This window comes from Nyctibius grandis, chromosome 6 (genome assembly GCF_013368605.1).
Source record: "Nyctibius grandis isolate bNycGra1 chromosome 6, bNycGra1.pri, whole genome shotgun sequence".
Taxonomy (NCBI): domain Eukaryota; kingdom Metazoa; phylum Chordata; class Aves; order Nyctibiiformes; family Nyctibiidae; genus Nyctibius; species Nyctibius grandis.
Genome location: NC_090663.1, coordinates 27,035,059 through 27,047,284, shown reverse-complemented (window position 1 = coordinate 27,047,284; position 12,226 = coordinate 27,035,059). Strand labels below are relative to the sequence as shown.

The window sequence follows — 12,226 nt, the reverse complement described above, 5'->3', positions numbered from 1 at the left end:
CAGGTCAGGGGTTGGGTGGAGAGTAGGACCACCCATTTTACCTGTAACTGCAGTAAGATTTGCTTAAATCCACTTGGAAAAATCAGGGATAGTTTTGACCGTCTGAAAATGACGTTTCATAAAATTAAGTCTCTGACAGAAACAGCAAGTTATGGTGTAACTGCCTCCCTGCTCCTCATGTCATTTCCCACCCCCATGCTATCATTTCCTCAGTTGTGTCAGCACAACAGTGTGTATGGCATCTGAATAAAAGCAGAGATCTGGCTTTTTAAGAAAAACAGCAAATCCAAACCAGAAACCTCTTCCCATCTTTTTACTACCAGTACAGTATTAAGCTGTAGTTTCACTGTGGGGGTAGGAATGAGCAATGAAAAACAGGAATGCTTCAGGCTGCTATTTCTGTTGTAGACCTCATCTTATGGAAACCACAGCTTAATTATACCTGGGTTCCTATTCGAACTAGTAATACTGTGCATTAAATACTGTAATGTGCTTCAGTTAATCATACTTTCGTTTCACAATCTTTGGTATTTTCCTAGCTTTTAAGTGGCATACTATATGATCTGTTAATTACACAGATGACAGATAGGGTAATGTTTGATCTAATTTAGCACTCTAACACTTACTGTCAGTGTTCAGCAGTCTACTATTAAAGGACTCTTCTTACTATGGGAGCAAAAAAACTTCATGCAGACAGAACTGTCCATATAGCTAATTATGACTCCAATAACTCGTTACTACAAGGGAAAAATTAAGTCTAAAATTTTTTTTACATCATTCTGTGCTACAGAAACCACTACTACTTATAATATTCTGAGGGTGCATTTGGGATTTCGGGGTTTTTTTTTTTTTATTTTGTTATGCAAATATCTTACTATATGCTTGAAGACAAGAAGTAGAACATGAAAACATCACAATTATTTTTGATGCTGTATCACATACAACAGACAGAAATTAATTTTCAGTTTCCAAATAAATGTTAAAAAACATAAGCATGCTTAAAGTATTCTGAATTGTATAGGATGTTCTGACCTTTTTTAAACAAAACACAGGACACTCTTTGAAGGTGCATTTGAATATGAAGTTACTTCAAATTATAATAAACTTACCTGTGAGCCGGAATTCTACGATCACCAGCAACTAACACCACATCACAAAGCTGTTTGTGTCTAAGATAATTCTCCATCTTTTTAAAAGTTTGTTCAGCATGGTTGAGAGCCTGAAAAAATTCATCTGAGGTACAGGGCTCCATGGTTTGACAAGATGATAAGGTATGACTGCTGTTGGAGGTTCTGCTGAAGACAATAACAGAAATCTTAGTTCACACAATATTAAGGTGCAGCAATTCTATCTACAGATGATAAAATAAAAATCACATGTGATTTTAAAATTGACGTACATGATTTAATATATATTCCCTTGTTATTTTATTTCTCTTCATATTCATACTTTCCCTCTTCCTCCAAATCTAATCTAAACCCTTGTGAAAAAAGTATGATCATTTAACGTTGTACTCTTCAACTAACAGACACACAAAGATCAGTCCAGTAATCGTATTTATAGTGTTGTCAGATGGTTAAGGAAGAACAGACATCTACCAAGACCCTGCAAACTGAAAAAGCAATAGAAGGATGCAGTAAGGAATCAAACCTCTCCCTGCCACATATGTTAAAGTCTTACTTCACACATGTTAAAGTCTTGCTTCACACATGTTAAAGTCTTGCTTCACACATGTTAAAGTCTTGCTTCACACATGTTAAAGTCTTGCTTCACACTTAGCCTAAGGTGGCTAGAACAAAACTCAGCATATATAAAGCTAGTAAAAGAATGTGGGCATGCTGGGGGAAAAAAAAGCATCAAGAAACACATCAATATACCACCATTCCTACTACATGAAGCCTACAACGTAAAGGAGGTGAATCCTAATTATGTACACTGAGGGAAGCACCTTTTCTTGCACACAGTTCTTTAACTGACTGCTACTTACTTTTCCACAATGCAGGCAACTTATGAAATTCTCTGGACCTACTATAATATTTAGAAGGACATGGATTCACAAGATCTGCATCCAGACCCCTGCTTTCACAAAGATGTCATGAACTCAGGCAGCATGCTCAGGGCTAAATCCGCCAAGAGACTTAGCTCAGTCCTTAGCCTAGGATATTCATTTCAAGGCAGAGCTCCTCAAAAACAAAGTCTAAACTTTCAGCAGAAAATGTTTTGTAAAGATTTTGTTTGTTTGCTTGGGTGTTTTCTCTTTTTTTTTTTTTTTTTTCACACATGTGCCCAGACAGCTAAAAAGGCCAAGCAATTTGGCACTTAATTAAAACCTAAATCTAGTAACGGATCAGAAATGAGATACCTGCCTACCTACTTCCCTTGGAGGACTTTATCGTAAATGTGCTCTCTGAAGCTGTGGTTAGCCATTTATAAGCTATGTGAACTTCTTCTCACCCAGTGAGTCACTTGTTCTGCTCCAACACTGGCCCTCTGACAAGCTGGAAGAAGTATTCTTTGTGGTCATTTTGGAAACTGAATCAAGGAACTCATATATGTGAAAAATGTAACCATGTAACTATAAAAAACATTATATTGGCAAAAATGTGTGGCATTCTCACAGTGAATGAGCAAAAGTACTCAGGGAAAGCAACTCTTAAACCAGCAACCCTGCAAAAGAAATATAAGTGGAAAGAACAGGGTGCTGATCAACAACAAAATACTTAGGAAATTCTTGTTCCCTATCACAATTTATCACATCCTCAATTGTGTTGATACAGGTTGGGTTTTTTTTGATTGAACCGTATTTTTAACCCAGATTCCTCAAATTAACCCCATTAATAATGATTAAAAAAATTACATGATATCGGGGATTTGATTTAGATTACAACCTCATAAAGAGTTGTGCAGATAGAACTGAAGAAGCAACAAATTAGTATGGAGAAGGAAAAAACTTTCTAAACCAGCACTTGGCTGGACCACACCCTCACTAGAGTTATTGCCAGCCCCAAGACTGCACACGTGTATGTTCTGGACAGAACTTAGTGGCACTCACCACTCTTGTTCAATAAGGAAAAATAATTGCAGTGCTGTCTGTTTTCCACTACCCATGATAAAGCACTTATTCAGGACACAACAGAGACAAGCTTAGTTCTTCCCATCACCTGAAGAAGTTCAACCCTATACCTGTCCTCTAATCAGTAACTTACAAACCATTTTCCATAAGGAAGGAAAAGGAGAAAGAAAGATTAAGCTTCAGTGGTCTATAAAGAGAACATGAAAGATATAGTCTAATAGTTGAGGTACTTGCAAAAAAGGAAAGATATAGCTTCAAGGGTTATTTATGCCTATTACCCAATGACTGGTTATGAAAAATTCAGATCTCTCTTCTTCCCCAAACTGTTTTATGGATCTGTTTCCCAGTTCAGTTTACCACAGCCACGACAGCTTGGGAGAATACACAAGCAAGGAAAGAAGAGAGGAAGGGAAGGACCTGCTTTTCTCTCTCCCAGCAGTCGTACTGAAACACCTTCCAAAATTCTTGGCCTACATCCCTTCCACCTAGAGAGAGGAAACGCGGGCATTTAACACTGACCTGTGAATCCCACACTCAGAGCAAACACCCAGCCGCTAGGTGCTGCTGCTCTGAGTATCAAGGTGGCTCTGCTCCTTTTGGATTTGGCTATCGACTCAAATTTAAGTATAGTATGAATTTCCCCTCCCATAGGCTAGAGGTATTGCTACTTCTGCACACCTCACACATACTACTAAGAAAATTACATTAAAGACTGAGGCTGTCAGCACATGAGATAAGTGTATCAAAGAACCCTTTCAGCATATTCCTTTAAGGTTAAGATTTAAGATAGTATTTTTAACACATTAAGTCGAAATATTATAAGTACCTTAGAACATTAGTCAGCAGGGTTTCCTTTTTGTATTCTTAAACTCCAGTCACACTTTTCTTAGTCTTTCTTTTCTTTCCCTACTTATGTCAAAAAGATCCTATCTAGCACTAACCAATTTTTATTAAGTATGGTACAATTTCAGGATGATTGTAAAAATACAAGTTACTCTAAGGACAAGGTCTTTTCCATGCTAGCTACGCATTTTACTACCCTGGTGACAAACATTCATATACTAAAGATCCTAGCTTTCTTCAACTTCTCTGTCTAATAAAGAATCATATAAGAGTATGCCTTTTGAAATCAAAATTATGTATAAGCCATGCTATAAACCCATTCGTTTTTAAAGGATTTTATTTCTTAAAGTAGGATGTTTGGAATAAGGAGCTCTGCCCAATGTAACACTTCATTGCAAAGCAATGAAGCAATTAACTAGACTAGTAAAGTGGTGATAAACAAGTTTCAAAAGTAAAAGCATATATGATGATGACAACTGAAGAGCTGGGTTCACACCTCTCCTTCTGCTGCTGTTTCGGGCTTCATTGTTGTAGCTTAAACAAAGCCACAGCACAGTTTTCAATATAAAAACAAACCAAACCATAACATATACAAGCCTTATTTCCTCCCACTTCTACTAAGCTCTGACTCTCAAAAGAGAGGCATCACTGTTTTTCAGATTTTATGGGGGAGAAGCACAATCTGTTCCTATTAACAGGATGTTATTTTAATTATTTTAAAGCATTGAGATTGATTTTAAAGGAGGAGTTACAATCACAGAATCACAGAATCAACCAGGTTGGAAGAGACCTCAGTGATCATCGAGTCCAACCGTTGCCCTGACACCACCATGTCAACTAGACCATGGCACTAAGTGCCATGTCCAGTCTTTTCTTAAACACAGACAGAGATGGTGACTCCACCACCTCCCTGGGCAGCCCATTCCAATGTCTAATAACCCTTTCTGTAAAGAAATTCTTCCTGATGTCCAATCTGAACCTTCCCTGGCGAAGCTTGAGGCTGTGTCCTCTTGTCCTATCGCTAGTTGCCCAGGAGAAGAGGCTGACTCCCACTTCACTACAACCTCCCTTCAGGTAGTTGTAGACTGCAATAAGGTCACCTCGGAGCCTCCTCTTCTCCAGGCTAAACAACCCCAGCTCCCTCAGCCGTTCCTCATAGGTCAGACCCTCCAGACCCTTCACCAGCTTGGTCGCCCTCCTCTGGACTCGCTCCAACACCTCAACATCTTTCTTGAAGTGCGGGGCCCAGAACTGGACACAGTATTCAAGGTGCGGCCTCACCAGTGCCAAGTACAGAGGGACGATCACTTCCCTAGACCAGCTGGCTACACTATTCCTAATAGAGGCCAGGATGCCATTGGCCTTCTTGGCCACCTGGGCACACTGCTGGCTCATGTTTAGCCGGCTCTCGATCAGCACCCCCAGGTCTCTTTCCACCAGGCTGCTTTCTAGCCACTCTTCCCCAAGCCTGTAGCGCTGCATAGGGTTGTTGTGGCCAAAGTGTAAGACCCGGCACTTGTTCTTGTTGAAACTCATGCCGTTGGTCTCGGCCCATCTATCTAACCTGTCCAGATCCCTCTGTAGGGCCTTCCTACCCTCCAGCAGATCGACACTCCCACCCAACTTGGTGTCATCTGCAAATTTACTGAGGGTGCACTCAATCCCTACGTCTAGATCATCTATAAAGATATTGAACAGCACCAGCCCCAGAACTGAGCCCTGGGGAACACCGCTAGTGGCCGGCTGCCAGTTGGACTTTGCCCCATTCACCACCACTCTCTGGGCTCGGCCATCCAGCCAGTTTTTAACCCATTGAAGAGTCCACCCATCCAAGCCCCGGGCAGCCAGTTTGTCTAGGAGGATGCTGTGGGAGACAGTGTCGAATGCCTTACTTAACAATGTTAACAATGGTTATTTTGTAGCAATCATACATACTAGCTAACAACCTATGAATTCCAATGAGTATTAACCTTGGCTATAACAAAGGCTGCAAAACTTTTTTCAAGTACTTTATTTTACGCATCTTAAATTATTTTTAGGAAGGCATCTTTTAGGTTCAATGTCTCCATGTTTGTCTTTGAAATAAAACTGAAGAAATAAAGACTTGATTATGACTAAGAAAAAAATCAAATACGCATTTCAAACTATTCATTTTGGAACAGATATAGAGGAACAAAACCCGAAATTTGAAATGAATTTTAAAATATTTTTTTCTGAAGAATTGTGTAAAATTCTGAATCAAAAATTATCTCTGAAAATTATGCATAAATTCACTTGTATTTAAAACTGTTACATTGTCATGATCAGTTCACCTAATTTAGCTGTAACCTCATCTGTATTTCTAAAAAGGTCAATTTCTCCACAAGATAACATGAAATCCTATGAATCTGCAAAACTGTAGTTTTACTGCAAGGTAAGAGTGACACAGATAGATGAAGGGTATGTAGTACAGATGCTGACCTTGTATGTAAGTACCACCTTGTCTTTTCCAACCTTTTGCAGCAAGTAACAGCTTATTTCCTTGCCTTAAAAAGTCACATTTTTTTAACATATCTTTCTCTAACACAAACTGGGTGTAGATGAAAGCATTAGAAGTAGTAAACACTGGCAAAATTGTAGAGATGGGAAAAAATACATGTTTTTCTCCTCACTACTATGTTTCCAGTGAACACCACTTCGTTTCTCAGAAAATGAAGTAACTGATATAAACATTTTAAATCTGAATTTATGCATAAAGAACGTTACCTTTCTAAATATGACATGTAAATAAACAGAAGATCAACAAACCAATATAGACATCTCAACGTATACAGATATTTAAAAAAAGTATCGTGACATTTCAAAAAAGAAAAATAGTAATATTAGTTTTATTCACACCTCAAAAAGGTTAAAAATAAGGTTCAAAATAATAAGAGACATTTAGAGATAAGCGATGAAAATGATTAAGTATGTTCAGGAAAATGGGTGTGGCTGCCTTGTGTTTAGAGAAGACAATAAAAGGAAGAAAAATAATGCATAGTACATCTGACTATAAATTACATGCTCCTGTTTACATTCTTGTAATGCAAACCCAAGAACAGTGTCAATGAAATCAAAAGCCAATGTTTGACTGATCAAAGCAGAACTCTGCAATCATAAATCAAGGGTATGGAATTTACTCTAGCGAATTACCAATAAGCTATAAGTTTCACTATTGTTCAAAACCAGCGAAGGCACTTTTTCTGTTACTAGAACAGACAAATCTCCAGTAGCTGGACTTCCTAACTGGGGAAAAAAAAAAAAAAAAAAAATAGTCCTATGCAGCCAAAAGGTAAGGTAATTGTCTACTTTGAGACAGGACACTGCATTTGCTATACTGCATAACAAACCCATGATTTCAAGGTATTTTTTTGCTAATAATATAACTAGAAGATCTGCTTCAATTTCAAGTCATCTTCAGGCTAGGGTAGTCAATTGTTTAGGTCATACACATTAGAGAAGACTGAGTATGTCTCCCTTTGGACAAATTAGGATACATATTAAGATACATATTTTGCATTTTTAAACAAATCTTAATTTTGCAACTTTCTTGATGCATTAAGATGGCTTCCTGCATTGCAGTTTTTACATACAATGTTTCAAAACAGTTTTAGATATTTTTTCAACAATTTCAAAGAATCACAGAATGTTAGGGATTGGAAGGGACCTTTGGTTGCTTACAATGCTGTCTTCAAGCTAGTTGACATTTTATTGCATACAGAGACCAGAACACAACTTACTAAAATAATAATATGCCAGCTTTTATGACAGCTTCCATGATTTTATATTATACTGTGTAAGGAGTAAAATATTTCCTTCTTCACATTAGTAAGACAAGAACCTCAGCTGCAGAGAATGGAGTTAGTTGAAAAAAAAGGATGCTGAAAGGATACTTGGATAAAGCAAATAATGGTAAAAATCAGGACACTCTTCCAAAGGCTGGGAAAAGCATAAATAAAAGGAGGAAGCCATAGATGGTAACAACAAAGACTGCTAAAAATCCATAGTGTATCATAACTCAAGATCACAGAATCACAGAATCACAGAATGTTAGGGATTGGAAGGGACCTCGAAAGATCATCTAGTCCAATCCCCCTGCCGGAGCAGGATTGCCTAGACCATATCACACAGGAACGCGTCCAGGCGGGTTTTGAATGTCTCCAGAGAAGGAGACTCCACAACCTCTCTGGGCAGCCTGTTCCAGTGTTCGGTCACCCTCACTGTAAAGAAGTTTTTCCTCTTATTTATGCGGAACCTCCTGTGTTCCAGCTTGCACCCATTGCCCCTTGTCCTGTCAGTGGATGTCACTGAGAAGAGCCTGGCTCCATCCTCATGACACTTGCCCTTTACGTATTTAAAAACATTAATGAGGTCACCCCTCAGTCTCCTCTTCTCTAAGCTAAAGAGACCCAGCTCCCTCAGCCTCTCCTCATAAGGGAGATGTTCCACTCCCTTAATCATCTTTGTGGCTCTGCGCTGGACTCTCTCTAGCAGTTCCCTGTCCTTCTTGAACTGAGGGGCCCAGAACTGGACACAATATTCCAGATGCGGCCTCACCAGGGCAGAGTAGAGGGGGAGGAGAACCTCTCTTGACCTACTAACCACACCCCTTCTAATACACCCCAGGATACCATTGGCGTTCTTGGCCACAAGGGCACATTGTTAGCTCATGGTCATCCTGTTGTCCACTAGGACCCCCAGGTCACTTTCCCCTACGCTGCTCTCCAACAGGTCTGCCCCCAACTTGTAGTGGTACATGGGGTTGTTCTTGCCCAGATGCAGGACTCTACACTTGCCCTTGTTATAGTTCATTAAATTTCTCCCCGCCCAACTCTCCAGCCTGTCCAGGTCTCTCTGAATGGCTGCGCAGCCTTCTGGAGTGTCAGCCACTCCTCCCAGTTTTGTGTCATCAGCGAACTTGCTGACAGTGCACTCTATTCCCTCATCCAAGTCATTAATGAATATATTGAATAGAACTGGTCCCAGTACCGACCCTTGAGGGACTCCGCTAGACACAGGCCTCCAACTGGACTCTGTCCCATTGACCACCACTCTCTGGCTTCTTTCTTTCAGCCAGTTCACAATCCACCTCACTACCCGATCATCCAGACCACGCTTCCTCAGTTTAGCTGCGAGGATGCTGTGGGAGACCGTGTCAAACACTTTACTGAAATCGAGATAGACCACATCCACAGCTTTACCATCATCTATCCACCGGGTTATGTCCTCATAAAAGGCTATCAAGTTGGTTAAGCATGACTTCCCCTTGGTGAAGCCATGCTGAGTGCCCCTAATGATCCCCCTATCCTTGATGTGCCTAGAGACAGCACCAAGGACAAGTTGTTCCATCACCTTTCCGGGGATGGAGGTGAGGCTGACCGGTCTATAGTTACCCGGGTCCTCCTTCTTGCCCTTTTTGAAGACTGGAGTGACATTCGCTTTCCTCCAGTCCTCAGGCACCTCTCCCGTTGCCCACAACTAAGCAAAGATGATGGAGAGTGGCCTAGCAATGACTTCCGCCAGCTCCCTCAGCACCCGCAGATGCATCCCATCAGGGCCCATGGATTTATGGATGTCCAGGTTGCTTAATTGGTCTCTGACCCAGCCCTCATCAACCAAGACAGATTCTTCCTCTATCCTGACTTCTTCTGGGGCCTCAGGGGTCCGGGGCTCCTCAGGACAGCCTCCAGCAGTATAGACAGAGGCAAAGAAGGCATTCAGTAACTCCGCCTTCTTTTTATCCTCTGTCTCCAGGGCCCCCACCTCATTCATCAGTGGGCCTACATTGCCTCTAGTGTTGGCTTTACCTGCAATGTATTTGAAGAAGCCCGTTCTGTTGTCCTTGACCTCTCTTGCAAGGTTTAATTAAGATAAGAGAGGACCATGGGAAGAGGACAAAAGTGACTCTGGAGGGACTGAAGAGCACAGTAAGCTACACATGCATGTGAACTTGGGGGCTAGTGATTTACTCTAGACTAGAGAACAGAATTACAGCAATAGCCAGAACTACAAACTTGCAATTAAAAGGCACAGGTTCAAGCAAACAAAAATTTATCTGCATTAACCTTAATCTAACTGAGATGAGTAACCACATACACGAGAAGCAGGAGCACAGACTCCAGCGTTACCTATGTTAGCCCAACAACGACACATATACGCAACCTGCTAAGCCAATACTACTGCATCTTCACTTGTTTCTAATTTTGGTAAGAAATAATGTAGGCATGTTTCATTGCAGCTAGATCTTTGATTATAGCACTGATGTTTCGTGTCTTACATCTATGTCTTGGATTTAGTGCAATGAATTCGTATGCCCACACAAATGTCCAGTAACATGCATTCTGTCTGGAAAACATAACTACTTAGACTACCTCACAATACATCTACATTGCAGCGTGAGCAAGAAGTGCAGTAGTACAAAAACATACCTGACCAAGCTTTAACATAGTCAAAGCATGTGACAATCACTGCAAAAATATGATCGCCTTGCATGGAAGCCCACTGCATCCAAATAAATAACTGGAATCCCCTGGGGCTTTGTGAAGTCCATGTTGAAGCCTCTTGTTACCTTATCTTCATTATGACATCTACTGTTCAAGCTTACTAGATTAAATCTGCCTCATTTATGCTATATAATTGTGCTGCACTAACTCTTTTCTAATGTGCATAGACATAACCCAAGTGAAGATGTAATAGGCACAGAGGAAAATGAAAGGATTTTAGCAGCAGCATGGAAGAAAACAAATGAGAAGGCTAGAGATTTTCCCTTGTAAAATAACTTGTCTTTCAACAACAGTTTCTTATTTTTGTCTAATTCATGCATATATCTAGCAAAAAAAAATGCTGTTTTTATAGTTTTTCAGTTAATTTCAAGTATCATACTATACTATCATGCCACAATTGGGGAATCTATCAACTGTCCTTATCCGACAGTTTGCATTATTTTGTGATAGGAGATATATAGAAATACACAGCACAATTGGGGGTCCTACAGAACTTACAGCCTCAGAGATCAGTAAGACTGAGGTGAGAGAAAAGATGTATCAAAGGTTCCTGTAGATCAAAAACTGCTTCAAGGGGCAGACTTAGATTGGAAGTTACAACGTACTAACTCCAAGACTGTTCATACAGAGCAATACTGCAGAGTAGCTACCACCCGATACTCAGACCTTGTCTTAAAATCAACTACAGGCACCTTACTAAACTGTTCAGGGTTAAGACACAGCTGATGAATTCTGAAATATTGCTTGTAATTAATGCTCTAGTATAAATATACATTTTATATAATATTTGAATACATTTCCATACTTAAATCTACAGTAAAGTAATTCCAGTATTTTAATGCACGCCTGGGTGAAATGAACCAGATACAATACTCTCCGTACTAGATATGCCCTAGGTATTTTTAGCTTGATATCCATTGTGCCTTCAAGGTCTGTGGTCTGCTGCTAAGGCACCCACAAAAAGTTAAGAAAAACAGATCTACTGCTAACAGGCTTAAATTTGCTATACAAGAATCTGCACAGCTGTTGGAAAATTTTAAAAAGTGTACAAATCCAAAACGATGACCATTGCCTCAGGAATGCAGGCGAGTTAACAAACAGCAGCAACAGAGGAAATCTAGGAGACAAAAACGAGGAAAAGAATTCAAACCTCACTGGCCCAGTAAACAATCGTTCAAGCTAATGCTGGTTACAAACCACACACAGGAGTATGATGTGAACAGAGGTATAGCCAACTAGCTCTGACCCCTGAATCCGAATGATCTGTTTGCATCTCAGATGCAGCCTTCGTCAAAGATCTGGTACTAAACTTGGAATTTGCTTATCGCTTATGCCACCAAGCTCAATACTAATAATACATGAATTCTACAGCGCCTCTCCTCTAAATCAATCATGCAATGATCTAAAGCTTTCAAAATGACACAGACCTGATCTAAATGCTTTTCTATCTGTGCTATATGACATGGCAAAGAGGAAGGATGATTATACACACAAAGCAGTAAAGCTGCTTCTGTCACTTCATGTTGTTAGGGCTTGTAACTGAGCAGTAAGTTACAGAGGAGCAAAGTAGTAAGGTAACTTCATAGCTTCTACAAAAAGTTAAAAAAAGAATTTTTTTCATATACACAATTTGTTTCTAATGAAGGTAACAGGGTTTTCACATGGGAAAAAAGTCCTTTGAAAACTACATAGATGAAGGTGTTGGGTTTTTTTCCCCTCAAGTCAATAGATAAGAAGCTATATTTTAGACTAATAAAAACCACCATTTAATTAAGTCCTTAACATCAGA

General features: G+C 39.9%; 1 protein-coding gene across 14 annotated transcripts in view; it reads right to left on the bottom strand.

Moving 5' to 3' along the window:
* KLHL5 (kelch like family member 5) overlaps positions 1-12,226 on the bottom strand; it is a 72,498-nt gene that overhangs the window by 35,495 nt on the left and 24,777 nt on the right. For 6 of the 14 annotated variants that reach the window (XM_068403243.1, XM_068403239.1, XM_068403247.1 and 3 more), the window contains one exon: positions 1,110-1,295. In XM_068403243.1, the coding sequence (XP_068259344.1) occupies positions 1,110-1,252 (143 nt within the window). In that variant the 5' untranslated portion in view covers positions 1,253-1,295. The other 8 variants (XM_068403242.1, XM_068403246.1, XM_068403249.1 and 5 more) reach the window with 5 other exon arrangements.